Source organism: Moschus berezovskii, chromosome 26 (genome assembly GCF_049115385.1).
Source record: "Moschus berezovskii isolate FMDL1 chromosome 26, NW_MosBer_1.0, whole genome shotgun sequence".
Taxonomy (NCBI): Eukaryota; Metazoa; Chordata; class Mammalia; order Artiodactyla; family Moschidae; genus Moschus; species Moschus berezovskii.
This window is the reverse complement of record NC_142485.1, coordinates 30,622,377-30,645,169: the sequence shown is the minus strand read 5'-3', so window position 1 is coordinate 30,645,169 and position 22,793 is coordinate 30,622,377. Positions and strand designations below refer to the sequence as shown.

The window sequence follows — 22,793 nt, the reverse complement described above, 5'->3', positions numbered from 1 at the left end:
CTCTGCAGGCAAAGGATGTCATATCAGAACATCTGAAAAGACTGCCTTCCCAGTTCTAACACACCTTCGCAGCATCAGCTCCTCAAAACACTAACAAGATGAATTCTGACCACCTTGGTTCCGAATTCCGCCTCAATCTTTTTTTAAATCAAACTTTCCAAGTTTGAGATCACTGGAGTTTCACATGAGGTTTTAAGAGATAATACAGAGATCCTGTGCACCCTTTGCCACGTGTCTGCCAATGGTAACACCTTATAAAACTATCGTAGAGTATCAGGATATTGACATCGATCATCTATGCGTCTTGTTCAGATTTCCTTGTTTCACTTGTACTCCTTTGTGTGTGTTTGTGTGTGTATATAGTTCTGGGAATTTCGTTACACACATGGTTTCATATAGCCACCACCACAGTCAAAACACCTAACAGTCTAATCGTTACAAGCATCTTCTATAACCATATCCACCGTCCTTCAGCCTCCTCCCCTTGTCTCTAACCCCTGACATCTGCTCATATGTTTCCCATTTCTATAATTTTTGTCATTTCAAGCATGCGTCACAGATGAACTCACATGGCAACCTTTTGAGATGGGCTGTTTTCACGCAGCATAATTCCCTGGAGATTCATCCAAATTGTTGTGTTTGTCAGTAGTTGGTTACTTCACACTGTTGAGTAATATTCCATGACGTGGATGTACCATGGTCTGTTTCTATTCACCCACTGAAGGACTTGTAGTATGTTCCACTCTTTGGCTATCATAAATAAGGCTGCTATGACCATTCATGCACGGTTTTTATCTGTACATAAGTATCCATCTCTGAGACAAAGGCACAGGAGTGCAATTGCTGGATCACGTCATAATTAGATGTTTAGTTTAAAAAAAAACTGCCCAAGTAGCGTACAGAACAGCTATACCATTTTATGTTCCCACCAGCAGTGTATGAATGAGCTCATTTATGTACATTTTCGCCAGATTTTGGTGTCATCACTACTTTTTGACTTATTCATTCTGATACATGTTGGTGATACCTCATTGTGGTTTTAATCTGAATGCCCCAAATGCCCTGTCCCACTTTCAAACAGAACAGACCATATACTTCTGTTGGCAACTGATTGGATGGAATATCCCTGAAAACTGGCACCCATAAGCAAATGGGACCGACGTTTTCCCTAGGGCCTCTCTCAAAGCACTCCGTACCAGTAATCAATGTTTTGCTCCTGCATAAGTTACTTCAACATTTCATCACGTGAGAATGTCAGGGAAAGAATCACTATCCCATTATAAATGAAGACACTTGGGCACAGAGAAGTACAGTGGCTCGTTCGAAGTCACTCAGTTCGGATTATGGGCAGTGCTCTGCGTCCCTGGCCACCTGGAAAAGGTTCTGGTTAGGTGGGAGGGCAGCCACATTCCAGTCTCCTGGAGAAGTTATTAGCATCATGGGCCAGTTCTTGTTTTCACTGCTCCAAGTATGTTGATTACTTAAGGATTTCTGCTTATACGTGGGTTTCTGTTTGAACTTCCTGGGCAATGAGGGATGATGAAATGACCAGCACAAGGTAGGGAGAACATAACCCGATTTCTATACAGGGGAGGTTTTAGAAGGGAGTGAGAATCCATGGATTTTCTAGCAAAGAAATGAAAGGCGCCAAAGAAGCTGGGAAAGGAGATTTGGGGATGTGATAACAGACTCCACAAAGTCACGGCAGACAGAATGGAATGGAAACTGGATGCTACCAAGGTTTTCCTGGAGGGGGGACACATAAAATTAAAGAAGAGGAGGGCAGGCTAAATATGGCCGGCAGACTCCCAAATTCTTATTTTATCCTTTGGATGATCCTACTCGGGCCTGAGAGCATCCATTGTGCTGCCCGCCAGACACAGACTGAGCACTGACACTGCCCTCTCAAGTTTCTTCTGCCTCTTCTCCCAAGGAAAATAAGATGCAGGAAAACGAAATGGGGTCTTTCCTTTCCCTAACTGGGGGTGGATATAAAAACCTAACAAGGTGTGTCTATGCGTGCATGTGTGTGTGTGTGTGTGTGTGAGATCTTACATGCTAAGATCTTTTATAAATTTGATTTAAATCGAGGCCACTTTAACTTCCAGTTCTCCAAAATTCCTTTCTCCCTTGCACTGTCATTCCTGGAAGTGTAAACAACGGTGGTCGTTCAAGCATCTTCCTAACTGCATCCCTTTGTTCTGACCAGGAATTCTCTCCCTCAAGGTTTTCCCCCAGAAGGCCCAACTCAGTCATTCAACTGACAAGAGATTACTGGAGCATCTTCTTTGTACAAGGCCTGGCTGTCGGGTCCTAGGAGGAGACGAGGAAGCGCAGTCTAGGCCAGGATCTGGTTTGTGAGAAGTCCAGCAGGGCTGGAAGCCAGCACGCAAAGATCCAGAGAATAAGCCGAGGACAGTTGTGAAAAGGAACAGAAAGCGGAGGGCCCGTGATGAAAGTTCAGGAAGTGGAATATTTTTTTCCAGTTCCAGGAAATCAAAGGCTTCAGCAAGCGGGAGGGTTGAAGGGGAGGGTGAACGGCAGGCAGGAGTCAGACACTTCTGCTTTTGGGGGGCCTTTTCCTGCCCCCCCAACCCAGAACAGAGCTGCCCTCTCCTTCCTGTGGGCCCCTCGCTCGCTGTCCCCAAGGCTCGGCCAAAACAACAGTGTGACACCATCTTGGGACGTGTCCTGACTTTTGGCCTCACGTGACCCATTAATTCTCTGTCTCTTTATTAAACTCTGTGTTCATGCATGTCATCTCCCAACCACGCCGTGGCTCCCGAGAGAGCCGAGATTCTGCATGAGGACTTTGTGTCTCGAGTCACAGCACACGTTTGCGGCTTGGACCGCAGAGCGGCTTGATGACTCTGCTGAGAGAGATGAATAAACAGACTGAGGCTCCCAGGCGGGAGTTCAGGACCATTTGTCAGTACTGGGCAGAACAATGGATGTCTTCTAGAGAATTTCAGGACTCCTGGCAAGTGGGATTTTAAAAATCTAGGTGAAGTGATAAAGACAGAGCAGCCATAGCTGCCAGGGGCTTACAGGAGGGACAGAAAACATTTGGAGGTGAGGAAAGTGACCTATGCCTTAAATATACTGGTGGTCACACCACTGAGGACATCCGTCAAAATTCATAGAGCTGCATGCCTTCAAAGGGGGCTCCTTTTACTGTATTTCACTTAATATAACATACTTTCAAACCAAAAGTAGATAAGCACTTCTAAATCAATTTTTAGGTATATCCTGAATACCAGTGACAAGGAGAGAAAAGTTTTTGCTTCCTGGGCTACATCTGGTACCCAGTTAATATGAGTCCACAGTGTTTAAGGCCAAGTATCGCCCTGAGAGTGTGTGGCTTTGTGCTTGGGACAGGGACGACCGCCGCTCCCCATCTGAACATGACCAAGGACACTAGAAACTTCCCAACTCGTAAGTCGCGAGTCCAAGAGAGAAGCAGGGAGGTCTCACACATCCGAGATGCTCTCTGGATGGGCTTTACGCACCAGCCTTGATCAATCTCTCTCTCTTTACCCATCTATAGAGACATGAGAACTGATTTCCCTGACTCACCAAACTTTGCCCCGAGGGGACCACACAGACAGTGCCACTGATTCCTGAGGAATGAAAAGTCACAAGAAGAGCAAAGTCACCAATCTGCTCAAGCAGTGACACCCCAACCTTTTTGGCACCAGGGACCAGTTTCGTGGAAGATGATTTTTCCAAGAACCTGGGGGTGGGGGTTGGTTTGGAGGTGATTCAAGTGCATTCCATTTTTTGTGCACTTCATCTCTATTCTTAGTGCATCAGCTCCACCTCAGATCATCAGGCATTAGATCCCAGAGGTCGGGATCCTTGTGCTACAGCATGCAAGGACAGGGGTGGCAGCCCTCTAGGTGCCACATGATCCTAATCACCAATAAGAACAAAACCTAACATCTTCTGGGCCCTGAAGTTTGTCTTCCCCACCATGAATGACCATCTGTAAGACCTCACAACTCCATGGGGAAGATACAATTATCACCCTGTCTTACATAGGTGGAAAAACATCGTGGAGAATCAAATAGCTAACAGAGCGTTCAACGGTCAGCCAGCTGGTTAAGTGCAGTCTTAGGGTGGAAATTCAGCTTTCCCTCTGAAGTGCTCAGCAGTACCGTCTCTTGAAAGAGTTAAGGAAGTTCAAACTGAGCTACCCAGGGCTTTCTGAGCCCCTCTTAGGAGAAAAACTTTCAAATCTCACCTTAATAAAACTCTGGGCTCATAACCAATAGTGAAATTGCTTTTCAACAGTTCTATATTGGGTGCCAAGGAAATTCTCGAATGGCTAGAGGAGCAAGGAATCCACTAAGCTCCTCTAGCTTATGAAGGTCAGCACATCAGGAAAAGAGACACCCGCAGGAATGTAATTTTATCGGGACCTCGTTGCTGAGACTTACAATAATATTATTCATGGCTCGTTACTGATGAGCCAGTACGATTCCTTAAAAGGTCATTCTCACTTTATTAATAACTGTTGACTTAATGCAGGTCTCCACCCAAAAAAGTAGTTGCCCCCATACCTCAGAGAAAGATCTTAAAAGATCTTACTAGGAGTGGGAAAGTTCTTTGAAGGTGGGTTGGTCCTACCACTTGGCAGCTGAAAAAAAGCTGAAAACCAGGGAGGTTGGGCAAATTGTCAAGGTCACTCGGGCGGCTGCAGGGTCCAGCTGAAGGCATAGAAAAGCAGGCCATTGCAAGCTACCATGGAGAGAAATTTCTCTCTGACCTCATCTGAAGTTTGAGAACTTAAACTGTGAATACCAGCCCTGATGACATAACATATATAAGAAAACTTCTCTTAATCAAATCTATTTTAATATGATTTTGATAATATCACAAGCATAATATCACTTTACCATCTTCTAACCACACTTTGGGCTTCCCTGGTGGCTCAGCTGGTAAAGAATCCACCTGCAATGTGGGAGACCTGGGTTCGATCCCTGCATTGGGAAAATCCCCTGGAGGAGGGAAAGGCTACCCACTCCAGTATTCAGGCCTGGAGAACTCTGTGGCCTGTATAATCCATGGGGTCGCAAAGAGTCGAACAAGACTGAGAGACTTTCACTTTTCAACCTCACAGTGATTTCTGGTGATACCCACTGGATGCTCGCAACAACCCTGTGAGGTGGGCGGGATCAGTTTTATCATTTCTGCTTTAGACACGAGGAAATTTGCGTCTTGGAGAAGTTAGGGAGTTTGCCTAGGGTCACATGACAAGCAGAAACCTGCAGAACTAGGCCCAGAGCCCCATCCTGTTAACTTTTAATCTGGTGCTCTTCTGTTTTTCCTTTAGATAAAAGAGTCTGGCCACGATTTGGTTTAGGCATTCAAGGGAGGTAGAGACAGTGTCTACAAGGCTAGTACTTTCAGAGAAGGGAGCTCTGTCCCCACATGGGGCACATTGCCCCCAACAGTGACAGGTCTACACGGGTGCAGGGTAGAGCCAGAGTGTTACGGCTGTGTAGACACTCCTCACTCCCACCAGAAAACAGCATCCTGTGCTGCTCTGCTACAAAGGGGAGCAAACAGTGTGTTCTAGTAAAAACTCAGTTGAGTTCATCAATTTGTCTTAAGGGTCAACTCTCTGGGAGCAGAGACCCAGGTAAGCCCTCATGAATTGGCAGCATACCCTCCCTGATGAAGCCACCAAATGCCCCTTCTTCACCCTGCTATGTGGACAGAGCCTTAGCATCCACCCACAGAAACAGAACCCACGACCCAAACCTTTTTCTCCCTGGATGCACACGTAGAAATCAAACCGTTCAGAGCCATTCAAGTTCAAAGCCAGGTATGAAAGAGGTGGACAGGGGCTAGGTCACCAGGAGCCTGTGGACGTGTGGGTCTTGGTCCTGGCACAGGACAGTGGTGACAGGCTGAGACTCGCATTTTGTGACAAACGACTCCGTGGAGAAGGGGCAGCGAGGACGCAGAGCTCGGGCCAGTGCAAAGGTGACTGGGAGTCGCATCAAAAATAGAAGAGGAGGATTTGAGAAATACGACCAGGGAAGACAGGATTAGACAGTTAATTATAAATGAGGCAGAGGTGGCAAGAGAGAGGGAGAAGGAGAAAAACATCTGCAGCCTCATGAAAAGTTGACAACTTTCTTGGGTAGATAAAAACTCCTTAAAGGTTGAAAAATAAATAAAACCTCCACCTCCGCTGCCAGGCTGCAGGGGCACACGGGACTGAGACCACGTCCTGTGCTGGCTCACCTGTCACCCTGGGTTTTCCAAGGTCCAGTTCACCAAAGAAAAACAAGATGCATTATTGGTGAGATCTCGGTTTACACCTCATACACGGACCACCTGACGGCTAAGAGTTTTCTCAGGGTCCTGATAAAACTGGATATCCAGTCTCTGACCCCGTCCTCAAGAGCCTCCAGGACAAGGCCCAGCCCCCTGAGAACCAGCATGGAGGGCCTTTATTCGCCCCTTAGAGGGGTGCCTTCCATCGAAAGAGCCACCCCAAAGCTACTTTTTCATCTTGTAGATGGAACTTCTCATATCTGAAGCATCAGGGAAAATGGGAAACTGAACAAGGCCTAAAGGAGCTGAAAAGATGAAGACACCCTTACAGCCTGAGCATCATCTGTGTGTGTGTTCTAAGTCACTTCAGTCGTGTCTGACTCTCTGCAACCCTATGGACCACAGCCCGCCAGGCTCCTCTGTCCACAGGATTCTCCAGGCAGGAGTACTGGAGTGGGTTGCCGTGCCCGCCTCCAGGGGATCTTCTCCACCAGGGATGGAACCCGCATCTCTTACGCCTCCTGCACTGGCAGGCCATCCTCAAAGTTATGAATTCTGGTTCCAGAGGCTGCCTATCTTAAGTTATAACTGGGAGGCCCTAAGTTTGGTCTCTTAGTTCTGAATCTCTTCTGCGCCTTTTTTGTTGTTTTCTGCTCCTGTAGATACTCAAAGTTTCTAAGCATGGCTGAAAAAAAAAAAAGCTACTCAAGGTTTACTTTAGATGAAGTCAGTAAAATTTGGAAGCAATTACAAAAAAAAAAAAAAAGTACTTCCTAAGACAGTGAGATTTGGGCCACCAAAATCAAGGCAAAACCCAAATCACATTATTTCCTAATTGTCTATGTCTAGTTGCCCAAGGCCTGCTTGATTTACTTCAGGGTCATGAACAGTCTTATTTCACAGCAGTCTTTGCTCTCTTGCAGGGTGGGGTTACCTTTATCAAGAAACACAATGCGGGTGATGAAGCCCCACCTAAGCCAGGGAGACAGAATTTCCGCACCTGCAGACTTTACACACTGGCCTGGAGGTGATTTCAATACAGCTCAGCAGAGGCCCTGCTGACCCGGGCAGTAGGCCAGCAGGGTATTATCAGAACAATCCAACATGTTGCTGGCTTCTTCCACTTCCTAAAAACAGAAGTTGCCACATACACGAAATAATTCAATGTGAAAGAAAAGTAAAAATAACAATAAGGAGTGGTTTTTTTTTCTCCTCCCTCCTCTTAAAGGGGTAGCAGGTAAGGGTGTTGGGGGGGTGTTGACCTGTGCATTTAAATGCTCAGGAGAGAAGAAACAGGAAAAGACCTGGTTTAAGTACTGAGACACCGCACACATGCTTGAAGTGCACAGCCAGAAAATCTGGAAGTACATTCAGCTGTTATGGACAAGAAGGCGAGCCCAGGACACTGCCCGCTGACTGTGAGTGTGTGTGCACTCGTGCATGTGTGTATGTGTGTGTGTTTTCCTGCTGCCCTAAGAATAAAAGTGAAACACAGCTGCGATCCAGCAAGAGTTCATTTGTCAGGCTAACAGTACATTTCGTTGTTTACGCCCTTACTGGATTTGCTTACCACACAGCCCGCCCATCTCCAGAATAAAAATATACTGGCTGGCTGGCCTCCACGGGATTAAGATATTGATTTTCAATCTATTTCCCCAGGGACAGAGCCGACCAACAACGAGGAAAAGGCTCTCGTATTAAGGACTCATTTCAGCTCCCATTTTTAATCTCATAAACATGGGCTTATCAGAGGGGAATGAAAATATCTTCAAGTTTTCATCTTGGTGCCGGGATACAAAACTGGAAGGAACTCTGGGTTTAGAGACCAATAAATAGAAAGCAAGAAATGGTGTCATTTTTAAATAAAACACTTTTTTAGAAAGTAAAGAGAGCCCAGAAAAGAATCTCTCCAATGCCACAGGAGCCTCGGAATCAGAAACAGCTATGTTTTCCATCTCGGTCCACACATCACAGAGGCTGGAATGGCTAATTAACCATCACGTGGCAGAGTGGAGACAAGGCTCTGAGAAGGGTTTAAAATCTGAACTAGTGGTTCTGTTAGCAATAATCACAAATTACCCACTTTCAAATACCTGCATGGATCCACTGCATCTATCATTACACACCTTTGCAAGAGTCACTGACTAGTTAGAAAGAGATATTCAAACTCATTTTATTGCCATCCATTATGATTTTATTCTTTGGAAGAGAATAAGTTAATCCAGTTGGTGATTCTCTAACCAAATCTGGCCTTCATCTTTGCTCCAGAAGGAATGACTCATTAAATCAGTACCAATGCCATACAGCACCCACTACACCAAAGGGCAAAGAACAACCAACCTGACAGAGAATTTGCGTACTGAAGACTCAACCAGAATGTTAAAAAAAAAAAAGGTGGGGGTAAAGAAAACTGGTCCAGTTCTGGCTTCTGTCTGGCATTTTATCTGAGGCTGAATTTCCCTCCTTAAGGAAGTGGGGCTCAAAAGTCAAACAGCTCCCTCAAAATAAGCTGAATCTTAAGAATGCGTGCCTGGAGGGTTGGCAAATATCTTGCTTTTTAAAAAAGAGCTCAGAGGACCGAAGCTTTCTGAGGACAGTCTGCTGACACAGGAATGATCAAAACCCAGGTGCTGGAGAAGCAGCTCCCGGCCCTGGGGGAGGGAGCCGGACTTCCGGTCAGACAAGCAGCCTCGCTCCAGAGGGGAAGTGAGAAGGCTGCTCGCTGGACGGTTCGTGTAGCTCAAAATGACTGTGGGGGCCATCTGTCTCTGTGCAGAAGTGCGGCATCCCAACGGGGAAGGCGGTCCAGTCGCAAGATACAGCATATGCGTCATTCTTCCTCCACCCTGCACGCTGCTGGAGACTCCAAGTGCAAGGGAGACCCTGCACGTGTGATTCTACCTCCAAACTCCAAAACCCCATGTGCAGCGGCTGCAACTTCCGGTCCAAACTCCACGCTATGTGCTTGGTAGCTCAGTCGTGTCCGACCCTCTGCAACCCCATGGACTGTAGCCCACCAGGCTCCTCTGTCCATGGGATTTCCCAGGCAAGAACACTGGAGTGGGTTGCCATTTCCTTCTCCAGGGGAATCTTCCCAACCCAGGGATGGAACCCGCGTCTCCTGTGTCTCCTGCATTACAAGCAGATTCTTTATCTGCTGAGCCATCGGGGAAGCCACTGAGAACCCACAAATGAAGTGTGAGGCTGACTTGGAGCTCTACTTCATCTTTCCCATTCTTACTAGCCTCAGAAGCCCTAATTGTTTACAAAATGGAGCTAAATGGAATGAAACCAAAGGTACTGATGGCAAAGAAACGGAGGTTCTGGATTCCTGGGCTGGAGTCAGAATACAAGTTCAAGGCTGGGCCTCCACTCTTACAAAGGGTCCCGACCATCCACTCACGGCAGCACCCCGGCGGGACTTTACTGAGATGTAATCCACATTTGTCAGCCTCCTGCCTAAAAGCCTCCAGGGGTGGGGCTTACATGATGCATGTATATGAAACATCTGTGAGCCTTCAGTTCGGTTCAGTCGCTCAGTCATGTCCGACACTTTGTGAGCCTTAGTATCTGCTGTATTTCAATTTTTAAAAACTTAAACACACACACACACACACACTCCAGCACTTTGAGGAAAAAAACCCAACCTCCTTCCCAGGGTCTGCAAAGACCCCCATAAGCCCACCCCACTTCCTTTCTGAGGCGCCTCATGCGCCCTCCCCAGGCGCACTGGCCTTCCCTGTGGTCCTCCAAGCGTGTTCCTGCATCGGGATCCATGCGCCCTCCCCAGGCGCACTGGCCTTCCCTCTGGTCCTCCAAGCGTGTTCCTGCATCGGGATCCATGCGCCCTCCCCAGGCGCACTGGCCTTCCCTCTGGTCCTCCAAGCGTGTTCCTGCATCGGGATCCATGCGCCCTCCCCAGGCGCACTGGCCTTCCCTCTGGTCCTCCAAGCGTGTTCCTGCATCGGGATCCACGGGGCCAGGTCTGCTGCCAGCCCCCTGCTGCAGTTGCTCACGCAGCAGCAGCATCTCATCTCTCCAGTCTGACCCTCTGGCGCATTTATCATAGGCGGTGAAGTTGTTATCTACAGTTCCGTGAAACTAGGAATTGGTCCTGCCTTGCTCCTGATCTATTTCCCCGTGCACAGCGCTGCTTCTGCTGCACAGAAGGTACTCAGCACTCTTCCTGGGATCACAGTGTGCCCTCTGGCCACGCACCTCTGTTTCCACATCTGACAGATGAGCGCCACCTCAGTGGCAAGTCCGTCATCCAGGAGATGCTGTGAGGTCTCGTGGGGACAGTCTCCCCCACTCCTTGTTCCCAAGTTAAATAAGTAACACATTTGTCCACGTAACCAAAAATGCAAAGACTGAGAACCGCCGGTCATTAGCCACCAGGGTGGAATCTCTTTTCATCTACCTATTTTCTTGAGGTCCATCCACCTCAGTTCCTTTATCTGATCCTGAAAGGATTTTATTTTTCAGCCCTGACTGACATCTAAGGGCCTGAACTTGCATCTGAGACAGTTCCAAGCCCTCCTCCCACAGCCTATGTTATTTCAAGTCACGTTTTACAAATTCTCGACCCCGGAGGGGCTACTTGTGTGTATAAAGAAATGAGATGTCAAAACAGTTTACCTATGATGTTCACCGTACTATCCACTTCAGTTTTTATAGTTGAAGTCAGGACCGCATACTCAGGAGAAAGATCACTTACTCCGTTACTAAGCCCCAAAGGTGACTCAATTGGTTCTTGCTAGGAAGAAGAAAAGAAAAAAAGAATTGAGAACACTTCCTTTTCCCTTCCTTTGCTTAGCTTAAATTCTACCCTGTCTGCTTTCTTTTAATGCCAAGGTCAGGTTCGTCTCCCAAGTGCATGTTTCAAGTGCATGTTTTCAATCAGCTAGAGCTTAAAAGGCACATTTCTGCCTAGAATGTCTCCTCTAGTGTTCCCTTTTTTTCCCCCTTCTTCCTTGGAGGAGATAACACCACTGCATCTGGCCTGCCTCCCTGAAATGCTTACCTCTGCACCTGATGACCCCTGGGTAAGGAAGCTGTATTACTATCTAAGTAAAGCACCGTGCTGTGGAGACCTCAACTCTTCCTTCTCTGAAGGAGGGGGTGCGAGTGTCAGCTCCTGACCTTCTGTCTAAGGGAGGAATCCTTTTACACTTTTGGAGGAAAAGCTCTGCCTCAACTCCGAGCCCAAGGACAGGAACGCAGAGCACATGATGGATGAATTTTTCTCATATAGGCTTTGCCTTGGACCCTGGCCACTTGAGCATCCTGCCCCGGGGGTGGGGTGGGGCGGCCGGTGACACAGGCCAGACTCCCAGCTGAAGACTCCCCGACTCCGTGGAGGCCAGTGGAGCAGCCCATATCCATGGCGCCTGTTAAAGCCTTCTGAGAGTCTGCATACTGATACTAATGAATCTAGTAGAACCAATTCCTCTGCCTAAGCTTGGCTCTCGATTCTGCTTAACTCAAGTACACCAGAGCCCTCCAAACTCTGAAAGCACCAACAGCTCTGGGATAGCCAGTGCTGGGGTACAGACTGCCTTTCAGTGGTTTGAGGAGAGCGCTTCTCTTCCAGAGAAGAGAAGCTATTGCTATCTATGAGAGTAACAGAATCAGACCAAAAAAGCCACACACAACTCCTGGGGAAACCACACTGGAGAGGGGGATATAGGGTGGAGAGAACAGAAAATGGAAGTTGAAGACCACGTGAGATGGATATGACTGTGCTTTGAAAAATTTCGAGTGGCGGCTCCAAGGCAGGCAGAGTGTTCTTATCAATGCATGTGCTGCTTGGACTCAATGACGAATGCCCTGTAAACCTTAGGGAAGCTGCAGTCCCACCCAGCAAATTCCCACCACTATATCCGTAACTTTGAAGACATTACCTCATTGTATAGCTCAGTTCTTAAAAAAAAAAAAAAAAATAATCACAACCGGCAGGGTTGACCAGATGTATGAAAGGCTGACTGCCCCACCCCCGCCCCCCGAAGGACCTGGGATAGCCCTGTTGGGTAGAATATTTATCTTCTTTCCCTGTAGCATCTCTTTTACAAATTCAAAGGAGTTTATCCTTTCTGGGAAGACACTAGCTTGCTTGTGACTTGAGGCGTCACTTTCCCTTGAGAGCTAAACTCTTGACTGTGCACCTGCCTTCCCACCACAGCCCCCTCACTGTGGCTTGGAAAAGCCTGCAGTCCGGCTGCCACTCCACTCATGGAAGCGAACTCTCAGCTCCTGGAGAGGGTGACAGTGAGACAGTCTGGCTTTGGAGTCACATGAGCCTGGAGTTCAAGTCTTTCAGCAGTTACAGGGCTTTAGCCTCTTTGGTGGTCTCTTAGGATGCTGTGGACAGCTATAAACTGAGGACAATAATAGAACCCACACCATTCCCACAGGGGTGATGGGAAGATTAAATACAGTAAATATGCACCTGTCATCTATAATTAAACATTTGCTATTATCCAAGGTCACTGATAAAACTCCACTCTCCCGAATCCAAGCACCTTTCTGCAAGCCTCTTTCCCTCAGGCCCACAGTCTGACATCCAACAGGAAGACCTGTAACTCTCCCTTCTTGACAACAAAATCTACCTGGTTCTCCACCTTGCTGATAGCCCCCTCCTCTCTGGCTTTCTCAATGGCCCCCTTTCTATTTCCTCATCTCCGACAAGTTCCATGTGTCATTTTATTCCTCTTCCATCTCTTTCATTTCCCAAAAGGAACTAAGAACATTTTAAGGAATTATGGAAAGAACTGCTCATTTTCATGGGTCTCCTTTGTTGTCATTTTCCACTCCAGGTTTCTTATAAAAGTAATGAGGCGGTCAGACTTGCATATATTTAAAAACCTAAATTATTCTGATTTTTCAATGTGGAGACGTCAAAGTGTTTCACATGATCTACAGTTTAATTAGCAGCAAGTGCGACTTTTATCACATTACACTTGAAAAAACTATGACTCAGAGACGAAATTAGTTTTCTAAGATCACACTCCTTTTAATCTGAGGAGATACGGGAACTGAATCCAGTCTTTGGTCAGGGAACATGGTCCAATTCCAGTAGTTTCTGTCTTAATAAACCCTTGGATCCTGCACTAATTCCAACGGAGACAGAGAGAACTACTGCCAACACTGTTCTATTCCCCAGATCCCTGCTTTGAATCCTGCACAACTTCTATAACAGAACAGAATAGGAAATGGCAACTCACTCCAGTATTCCTGCCTGGGAAATCCTATGGACAGAAGAGCCTGGTGAGCTACAATCATTGGGGTCCCAAAGAGTCAGACACGACTGGGCAACTAGACCACCACCACCACCAATGGAGACCTGCTTTGCCTCCTCCCATCCCCACATCCAAAATAACCAAGCCCTCCATGCAAACCTTCTCTTTGGTTGTGGAAGGACAAGACAGCAGACTGTCTAGTGAAAAGTATCCAGCACCTCTTCGAAAGGTTTCCATTCAGGGAGCAGAAAAACAGGGATCTTCACTACATTCAGCTGAAATTTTTGAAATTATTAGAATAGGAAGATCTAAAACTAAACTATATGTATATTTTTAAAGGCAAGAGCACAAATTAAGAAAATAGGTGAACGCTTCTCTATAGAACAAGTATATAGAGATCCTTCAGGTCACGAATGGCCTTTGCCTACAGCATCTCCTGGTCCTCTGTAACGCTCATTCTTGCCGTGTACCACACCTGGCTGAACCATAACCTGGCCTGCTGAGTCCTAAGCCAACCTAGCTCCTCTTTCTGTCCTAACATCTCTCCATGAGGCCTGAAAACTCAGGGCTGCCTCTTGGATCCACACCTGTCTTCATCCTCAGCATCCTCCTCCAGAGAAATGTCTCCTCTCCATTCCAACCACTATTTTCAGCTAAACTGTCTCCTGCAGTCTCTCCTCCCTGACTGCTTCCCATCACCGTGAGAAAGACCTCCCTTAAATATCAAGTCCACCATGCTCCAAGTCCTTCCCAAGGAGTTCAACTGTGCCTTATGCCACAAAAGCATCCACGGAGGTTAGTCGGCCAACCAGTTTTGCAGACTGTGCTCTGAGCAGTCCCTTCAAGAGCCTCCAGGAGAGGAAGGCACCAGGGTTGCCTGGGCAAGCCCTTCACTTGTTCCCTGCTTCCAGAGCAGTTCTGAGTCCATCTGTTGAAAAGTTCAGGGGGGTTGCTGGCATGGGTTTTCAGTTCATTAAGGTTTAAAAACTGAAGGTCCCTTGCAACCCATGAAAAGTTCACTCCAGAATCAGCCCTGACAGGTAGTCATTCGGCCTATCTGTGGACAGCAACAGGGAGCATACTGTTTGGTAAGCCAGCTCAAGTCACTGTTGGATCCGAGAGCTCTATCAGAAAAATTTGTTGAGTGACTTCCCTGGCGGTCCAGTGGTTAAGACTTCGCACTTCCAATGCAGGGGGCACAGGTTCAGTCCCTGGTTGGGGAACTAAGATCCAGCATGCTGTGCAAGGTAGCAAAAAAAAAAAAAATTCTGCTGAGCCAAAACCTATTTTTCTCTAACTCCCATCCAGAGGTCTGCACTCAGAACTAAGAGTCCAGGCCTGCTCTTTACCAAATGACTGTGCAGGCTGTCTGTGATCATATTTTCTGTAAGAGCACCAATTCTTTGATTTGGAAGCAGTCTACAGTTTGCAATTATTCATTCCTAACCCTTCCTACCTATACACCTCCTTTTCCCCACGTGCCCTCACTCAGGCTCCTGCTCAAATGAAGCTGGTTTCCTGACTTCTCGTTTCCGACTCTTTTCAACCCCAGGGACTGTAGCCCGCCAAGCTCCTCTGTCCTGGAATTCTCCAGGCAAGAACAGTGCAGTGGGTTGACATTTCCTTCTCCAGGGGATAATCCCCACCCAGGTATCAAACCCAGGTCTTTTGCACTGCAGGCAGATTCTTTACCATCTGAGCCACCAGGGAAGCCCTACCCAATGAAGACCAAACAGCAGCTCTGACCTCCAGACCTTCACGTGCGATGATCCTGGTGGTGGCGGATGTCCATCCATTTACTGGCATGTCCCCCAAGGCCTGGCTCGGAGCCCACAGCTTCCAAGAGGCCAAGAGGCACCGAGGAAGGTGATGGGGCACAGGTTCTGGAGCTGGACTCGCCTGGACTCAAATCCCAACTCCATAAAGCAGTGCAACTCTGGGAAAATCACTCAACATCTCTGTGCCTCCACTGCTGCTGATGCAAAAGGGAGACAACCTGCCCATCGTGAGAAGGACGAAAGAGGTAATAATTGAAGCTGAGAGCACAGTAGGAGTTCCAGAATGTCAGCCACACACCCTCTGTTTTATCCACTTCTATCCTTACTGGTGGTGGCCTTGGGACATTTTCTGCAACAGACGTGCTCTGATGACGTGCCATCTAGTACTGCCCTCTGCTGTGCTTCTTACGCGAATATTTCCTTAGACGGCCAGTTACCTCCACACAGGCAGGGCTTAGTTCAAGTAAAAGACGGCTCACTGAGCACACAGCGTATACGCCAACATCAGGGGATATGGAGGCAGCATTTCTGCACATAATACGTGGTCAATGGGCCTTGGGTCTCCCAGTTTCCAGGAAGCTATTTCCTGAGGGAACAAAAAGCATGGAGATAACAGACTGCCTGAATGGCCCAAGAAATATTCTAAGAGTGGGCCAGCATGCTCTGAATGTTCTTTCCTAGTTAAAACTTCACCTCTATCATCTATACTGCAATGAAAAAAATAATTTAAAGAAGAATAGGATTTATTCAGGTATCTTAAAAAAAAAAAAAAAACTTCACCTTTAATTGAAGGAAGACTGGGAAGAGCTTGTTTTAACAGCAAATTTTCATACCTAGTTACTACACGCTTGTGCTTAGTCATCCAGTCACGTCTGACTCTTTGCGACCCCATGGACTGTGCCAGGCTCCTTTGTCCATGAGACTTCTCAGGCAAGAATACTAGAGTGGGTTGCCATTTCCTTCTCCAAGGGATCCTCCCTACCCAAGGATCCAACCCATGTCTCCTGCACTAGCCAGCAGATACTAAGCCACCAGGGAAGCAAACATATAAGACAAATTTTCTCTGTAGAAGAAACCTCCCTAGTCTATTCAGTTGCATATATGAACAGAACATATGAACTCAGATGTTAGCTGTTTGACAAACAATAAGAAGTAATGTATGAATATCTCAGTAAAATCCTTTACACGATTCCAGACAATTTGGGGAATGAACTTTGAACTGCTCTACAGAAATATCCAATGAACACTTATGCAGCCATGAGCCATAGCACTTGGGAAAGCCTACCAGCCCCCTCCACGTTCCCAGTCTTTGCTGTAAGTCAGATGCAAGGGGATTTATATTCAAAAGTTAAGTTGTGTTTACTTCCGATGAATCACCTATCTTCTGCCAAAGGAATTATGTCTCTCTGAGGGACACAATTCAGGTACTAAGCAAGCCTACATCACAGCAGGATTTCTCACTGCACTTTCTCCTGGGATGGAATTAACCCACATGGCTGTACCTACGAGGAAAGCTCTCATTTGCTCCCCTGCGTCAATGGGGGGCCTGGCCACACGGAAGACACTGTCATTGTGACGGGGCTGCAGATGACCTTTACTGCCGAGAACACCATGTGTCATCAATTCTCACATTGATGGACTTGTGAGGGGCACATTCCTCACATTTCCCTACCCCTGAAGTAAGACGTGCCTTCTGATCAACTGTGTGTGTCAGGATTTCACTGCAACCAGTTTTCCTTGCTTACAGATTAAAAAAAATAATAGTACATCTTACAATCATCGGCACCTAATAGTCACTGCTTCTGGAGGATATGTCTGAGCAAAGTCAGCTGAAAAGTGAACATCTGTTACTCCATTTTTATTTCTCCATTAACTGAGATTATGAAATTTGATCTGCATTCTAACCCTCCACTCCCTTTAATATATTTCTTTATGCATCAACTTGGTCAACAAATACTCATCTATCTATGCAGTGATCAAATATGTATTAATTATCTGTTTTGTACCAGGGACTAAGCTAGATGCTGCGAAAATATTAAAAGCAGTAAATATGACAGAGTTGTACATAAGACTGTAGAGGATTCTTCAAAATCACATATTTGTGGAAGTTACACTTTTCTGACTAAACAACAATAATCAGAATGTAGGCCCTAAAAGAAATCCAAATAGTGGGAAATTTGATACAACGAACAACAAGATTTTTTCAATTGCAAGAAAAAAATAATTTTTTAAAAGTAATCTAGTGGAAACCCATAGGTTAAAAAGACTTGAGACATATAAAAAAATCACAACATATGAACTTCACATGATTTTGATTCAAGTGATCAGATTATATAAAAACTATGAAGCTTATGAGACAAATTAGAAATTTTTAGCACGGACTGGATGGATATTTGGTGATACTGAAGAACTACTACTAAGTTTTTCAGATGTAATAATGATTCTGGATTATTTTTAAAGAGCATTTATCTTTTAAAGATATTTATTGAAGTACCTGTGAAAGAAATGATGTTTGGAATCTGCTTTAAAATATTGGGCTGAACCATACGAAATTATTTTTGCAAGTCAAAAAATAGTTGAATATCTGCAAGTTTCATGCATATAAGGAAGTGGACAGAGGTAGTAATGTAATAAAATGGCCATGAGCTGACTGATGTTGAAAGCGGGGTGACGGTCTATGAAGTACATTTGACTCACTTGCTTCCTTCCTGTGTGTATAAAATTTTTCCATAATAAAAAGTTAAAATAAGGCCTATACTGTGCTATATTTAAAGTAAGCCACCAACTAAAAATACTGAAAGTGGAAACTAGAGGTCTCACTGTTGAAACACTCTAGCTAAAATATTTCTTTTCAACTGTAGAAGTAAATGTGTCTGAAATTTTAACAATTTACCTGTTTTCCCCTTGAACTACCTTCACAAATCTAACTGAAGTATATTTTGTGCGTGTGTCTTTCCGACTATTCTGACTCAGTGGTTTGCTTTTAAACGTTGTGCTGTCTGGATAATTTGGATTTTCCTTCAACAGTTATTCTGGAGTAGAAATCAGAGTACTTGGCATCACTTTTAGGTTCAGTTCTAAGTTACCATGGGAACCTGGCCACACGTCCCACTGCCCTTGGGCCCGTGTCACTGAACCCTCTCATGTCACCATCTCCTCATCTGCAAACAGGGGGCGCTGAAGCAGACCACTGTCTCTCTGATGGTCCAGGGGCCCAGACTGTAGAGTCTGCTCTGTGCTTAGCAACTGAAGCTCATCTTCAAATTTCTCACGGGATATTTGGTGATTCTCTGGCTTTTGAACAAGGGCCACCCAATCAACACACAAAGACCCTCACAGGGTAGGGGGTTTCAGACTACACAGCTGACGGAAAAGCTCACACACACAAACACATCCCTATGGAAGACCTTTGGGAGTCATGAAAGCTAGTTCTATATTGAGATCCACACAAATAGAGGGCCTGAACAGACCACAAACTAATAATCTATCAAGGGAAAAAAATATACATTTATACACACACATAAATATATATATATATATATACACACACACATAAATATATATATACACACACACATATATATGTGCATGTGTGCATGTGTGTTCAGTCACTCAGTCACGTCCAATTCTTTCGCAACCCCATGGACTGTAGCCTGCCAGGCTCAAGGGCCCTGGTGGGCTACTATTCATGGGGTCACAAAGAGTCGGACACGACTGAGTGACTAAGCACCTACATACATAAGTGTAGGTATTTAATATAAATTTATAATACCTAATATACTTTAAAATATATTTAATGGCCTGAAAATAAACTTGATATTATCAGATAGTAGCGGGTTGCTGGAGCTTAGCTGGAGCTAAGTGACCAGCTGGCAAGAGTTGCAGGGGCCAGATGGAGGCCTGAGGCTGCCAGGCTCAGCGTGGATTTGTGAGTTCATTCATAAATCGTTCAGGGAAATTGGATAAAGCAGGGGAGGTGTATGTACCTGAGCCTACAAGCAGGTACATGCCAAAGAGGAGACACGAAAAGCACAGAAATCACAACAGCAAAGGAAGCAAGATTAAATACTTCACAAAGACCACATCGCTTGTCTTCACGAGACAGACAATGAATCACTCGTATGATCACAACTTTGGCCTCCTCTCTGCACAAAGATTACCTTGATGTGCTTCACTCTGTCTTCTTTTTCTGTCTTTGGTTTCTTTCCTGTGGCAACAAAAACAGTTCGGGATTAATCCATGAAGAACGGAGAGACATTTCCCCTACGTTAAACTCTTTCTGAAACTCTCAGTGCATTTATTGCTGTAATCTGTAGATGGTCAAGATCCCAAATGTTTTTTTTCCTTTCCTTGGGAGGCCTGAGAGTCATTTTACCCAGCCAGGTAAGGGCAGAATTAACATCCACAATGGGAACAAGGGTTGTATGCTTGCTGTGGCTATGATTGTGGAAATCAAAAAATCACAAAGGCGTTCTTTAAGCGACGGTTGTTTTAGCCGGTAAATATCTTTATCTACCTTTCTTAGAAGGTCGCTCAGACATGGGCAGCATCCGGTAGACTCTGAAGGCATTGTTTCCTTTCTTTATGCTTTTGTCCTTGACTTCCTCAATGTCAGGCAAGGAGTTCATGGCACATCGGAAATTCGCCTTCCACGTTTTTGGGTCAGGTTTATCTATTCCTGGTTGATGCTTTCCTAAAAAAAAAAAATAAATAGTCGAAAGAATGAAGGTTAAGAAAAAAAAAAAAAAAGAGAGGGAAAATTATTTCCAGAGTAAAAATTTCTGGAAACAGGATGGCTGGCGGGTCGTAGAGAGAATGCTTCTCATTCCAGGCCACGCCTACAGTGAACAAACGTCCTGGTTTGTTCTGAGCTGAGAAGGTTCTTGGGATGCAAGAATTTTTGTTTTAAAACCCAACAGTTTCAGGGCAAACAGGGACAGACTGGTCACCCTGGGTCTACAAAACAGCTTCAGAGAAAATAAGCGTAGAAATCAATGTGGAGAATCAAGGTAAGGAAAAGAAAAAGCTAGGCAGTCAGGAGGGTTTCCTTGGTGGCTCAGCTGGTAAAGAATCTGCCTGCAACGTGGGAGACCTGGGTTCAATCCCTGGTTGGGAAGATCCCCTGGAGAAGGGAATGGCTACCCACTCCAGTATTCTTGTCTGGAGAATTCCATGGACTGTATAGTCCATGGGGTCACAAAGAGTCGGACATGACTGAGTGACTTTCACTTCACTTCACTTCAGGAGGCCAGGAGATCAACAAACGTTAAGTCACTGGAAGGTCTCTTTTTCAATTGACTCTCAAACAAACAGCTCCCTAGTTAAATGAAATTATAAATAAATAGCTACATAAATAAACAGCAAATAAATAATAGCTAAATAAACAGTAAGTATATAATCAAAAATAAACAGCTAAATAAATAAATAGTAAGAAATACATAGCTAAATAAATAGAGAAACAGCTCTCTAGTTAAATTATATTATAAATAAATATAATCTCGACTACCTTTGGGGGAGATAATTTGGCCAAGGTTTACAGCTCCAGAACAAACCAGTTCTACATCCCCCTGGTATACACCAGAGGAACTTCATCAGAAAACCACATTTATATGGCTGAGTTCCTTCACTGTTTACCTGAAACAGTGAACTTCACTGTTCACATTGTTAATCGGATATACCCCAATATACAGTATTCTTGGTGTTAAAAAAAAAAAGAAAACCACATGTCCATGAAATTTAAAGACTCAGTTTCTAAGGCATGGGTGGAGCATCACTTCTGAGTGATGAAGTCTATATACCTCATATGTCCTGGATGTGTCTGGAGACAAGTCACAGGTTTATCAGCACTATCTTCATGAAACCATAAGCCAAGGCATTTCATACATGCAGTAAAAATAAAAAGAAACAATAGCTAACAGTCTATCATATAACTGAAATTTGCCAAGAGAATAGAACTTAAATATTCTCAACCAAAAAACAAAGTACACTTTAAATATCCTGCAATTTGTCAGTTATACCTTGATTTTTAAAAAGCATGAAACCAACAACAAAAAAAGCAACAGTGCCAGCCTCCGGAGATGATGTGGGATTCATACCTGTATGGATGGCCCAGTTTCTAAAGAGGGGTGCATCTTTTTCCACATCCCACCCATGTCTAGCAGCATGCATCCAGGGGATCTGAAAAATCTTCTTTTCCTAAAAAAAAAAAAAAGTAAATAAGAACTGGAGCCAAGGGTTTCAGGCCATCACTGCAGAGGGTTCTAGCTAGTTTTAGCTAGTAAGACTCCCCACTAAGTAAAATCACTGGGTTTGCTGAATGTCTATGGTAAACCAAACCTATTTCCTCACTATGACCCAAATCCTGACAGTCTTCCAGGTGAGATTGAGAAGCAGGTGGAGTCTGTAGGTGAGAAATAAATTTCAAGGTCGAAAGTGATGATTTGGGAAATGCCAATGTGTTTCATTATCTGTGCCTCCTTTTTCATAGGACCACAGGTAAATGGCCACTGACTGAAATGCCTATGGCTTATGATTTATTTCTGTCACGTGGTAAAGAGGAACTCCAGCTGTCTTAGGTAAATTAAACATCAGGCAACTCTAGCATGGAAACATACACGAACATATGTAAAATGGACAGCCAGTGGGAATTTGAGGTATGACGCAGGGAGCTCAACCCGGGGCTCTGGGACAATCCAGAGGGATGGGGTGGGAGGTGTGCGGAAGGCTCAAGAGGGAGGAGACATATGTATATACCCATGGCTGATCCATGCTGATGTATGGCAGAAACCAACACAATATTGTGATTATCCTTCAATTAAAAATAAAGAAATGTTTAAAAATTAGGCAACTCTCCAAAGCAATACTCATTTCACTGCTAAAGGGAAGTCGGGGTGTCTGAGGCCATTGTCAGAGACTGAATCTCTCAATCTGCTCATGCAGCCAACAGAAATGAGAGATTTTGTTTTAGGGACTTCCCTGGCGGTCCAGGGGTTCAGTTCAGTCGCTCAGTCGTGTCTGACTCTTTGCGACCCCATGGACTGCAGCACGCCAGGCCTCCCTGTCCGTCACCAACTTCTGGAGTTTACTCAAACTCAGGTCCAGGGGTTAGGGTGGGTGGGGTGGGGGTGCACATCACAGGTTTAATCCCTGGTTGGGGAAATTAAGCTCCTGCAGGCCAGATGGTGTGGGCAAAAATATATAAACAAAATAAAACAAAATAGAGAAGTTAAAAAAAAAACTTAAAAGATTTTGTTCTAATCCCTATGTGTCTGCTACCCTGCCTGAGGAGAAAGCAACAAATATAAACAAAGATGTACCAATTATGTGAGGATGATACTCCTTTTCTGAAGAAAAGTCCCTCAAGTACACTTCTTGTCATGGAAGACCTTCTCCGTCTCTCTTCTATACCTACTCAAAACTGCTTAAATCAACCCTGGCAAACATATGACTAGAAACTGGTGCTTTGGAAACAAAATAGTAAAACTACTTA

At 45.2% G+C, this 22,793-nt stretch overlaps 1 protein-coding gene across 3 annotated transcripts in view; it reads right to left on the bottom strand.

Moving 5' to 3' along the window:
* IRF2 (interferon regulatory factor 2) overlaps positions 1–22,793 on the bottom strand; it is an 86,691-nt gene that overhangs the window by 12,412 nt on the left and 51,486 nt on the right. For all 3 annotated transcript variants that reach the window (XM_088832698.1, XM_055416394.2, XM_055416395.2), the window contains 4 exons: positions 21,400–21,499; positions 19,821–19,997; positions 19,465–19,511; positions 10,927–11,044 (listed from right to left, as the gene is read on the bottom strand). In XM_088832698.1, the coding sequence (XP_088688824.1) occupies positions 10,927–11,044; positions 19,465–19,511; positions 19,821–19,997; positions 21,400–21,499 (442 nt within the window). The remainder of the gene's footprint in view (positions 1–10,926; positions 11,045–19,464; positions 19,512–19,820; positions 19,998–21,399; positions 21,500–22,793) is intronic.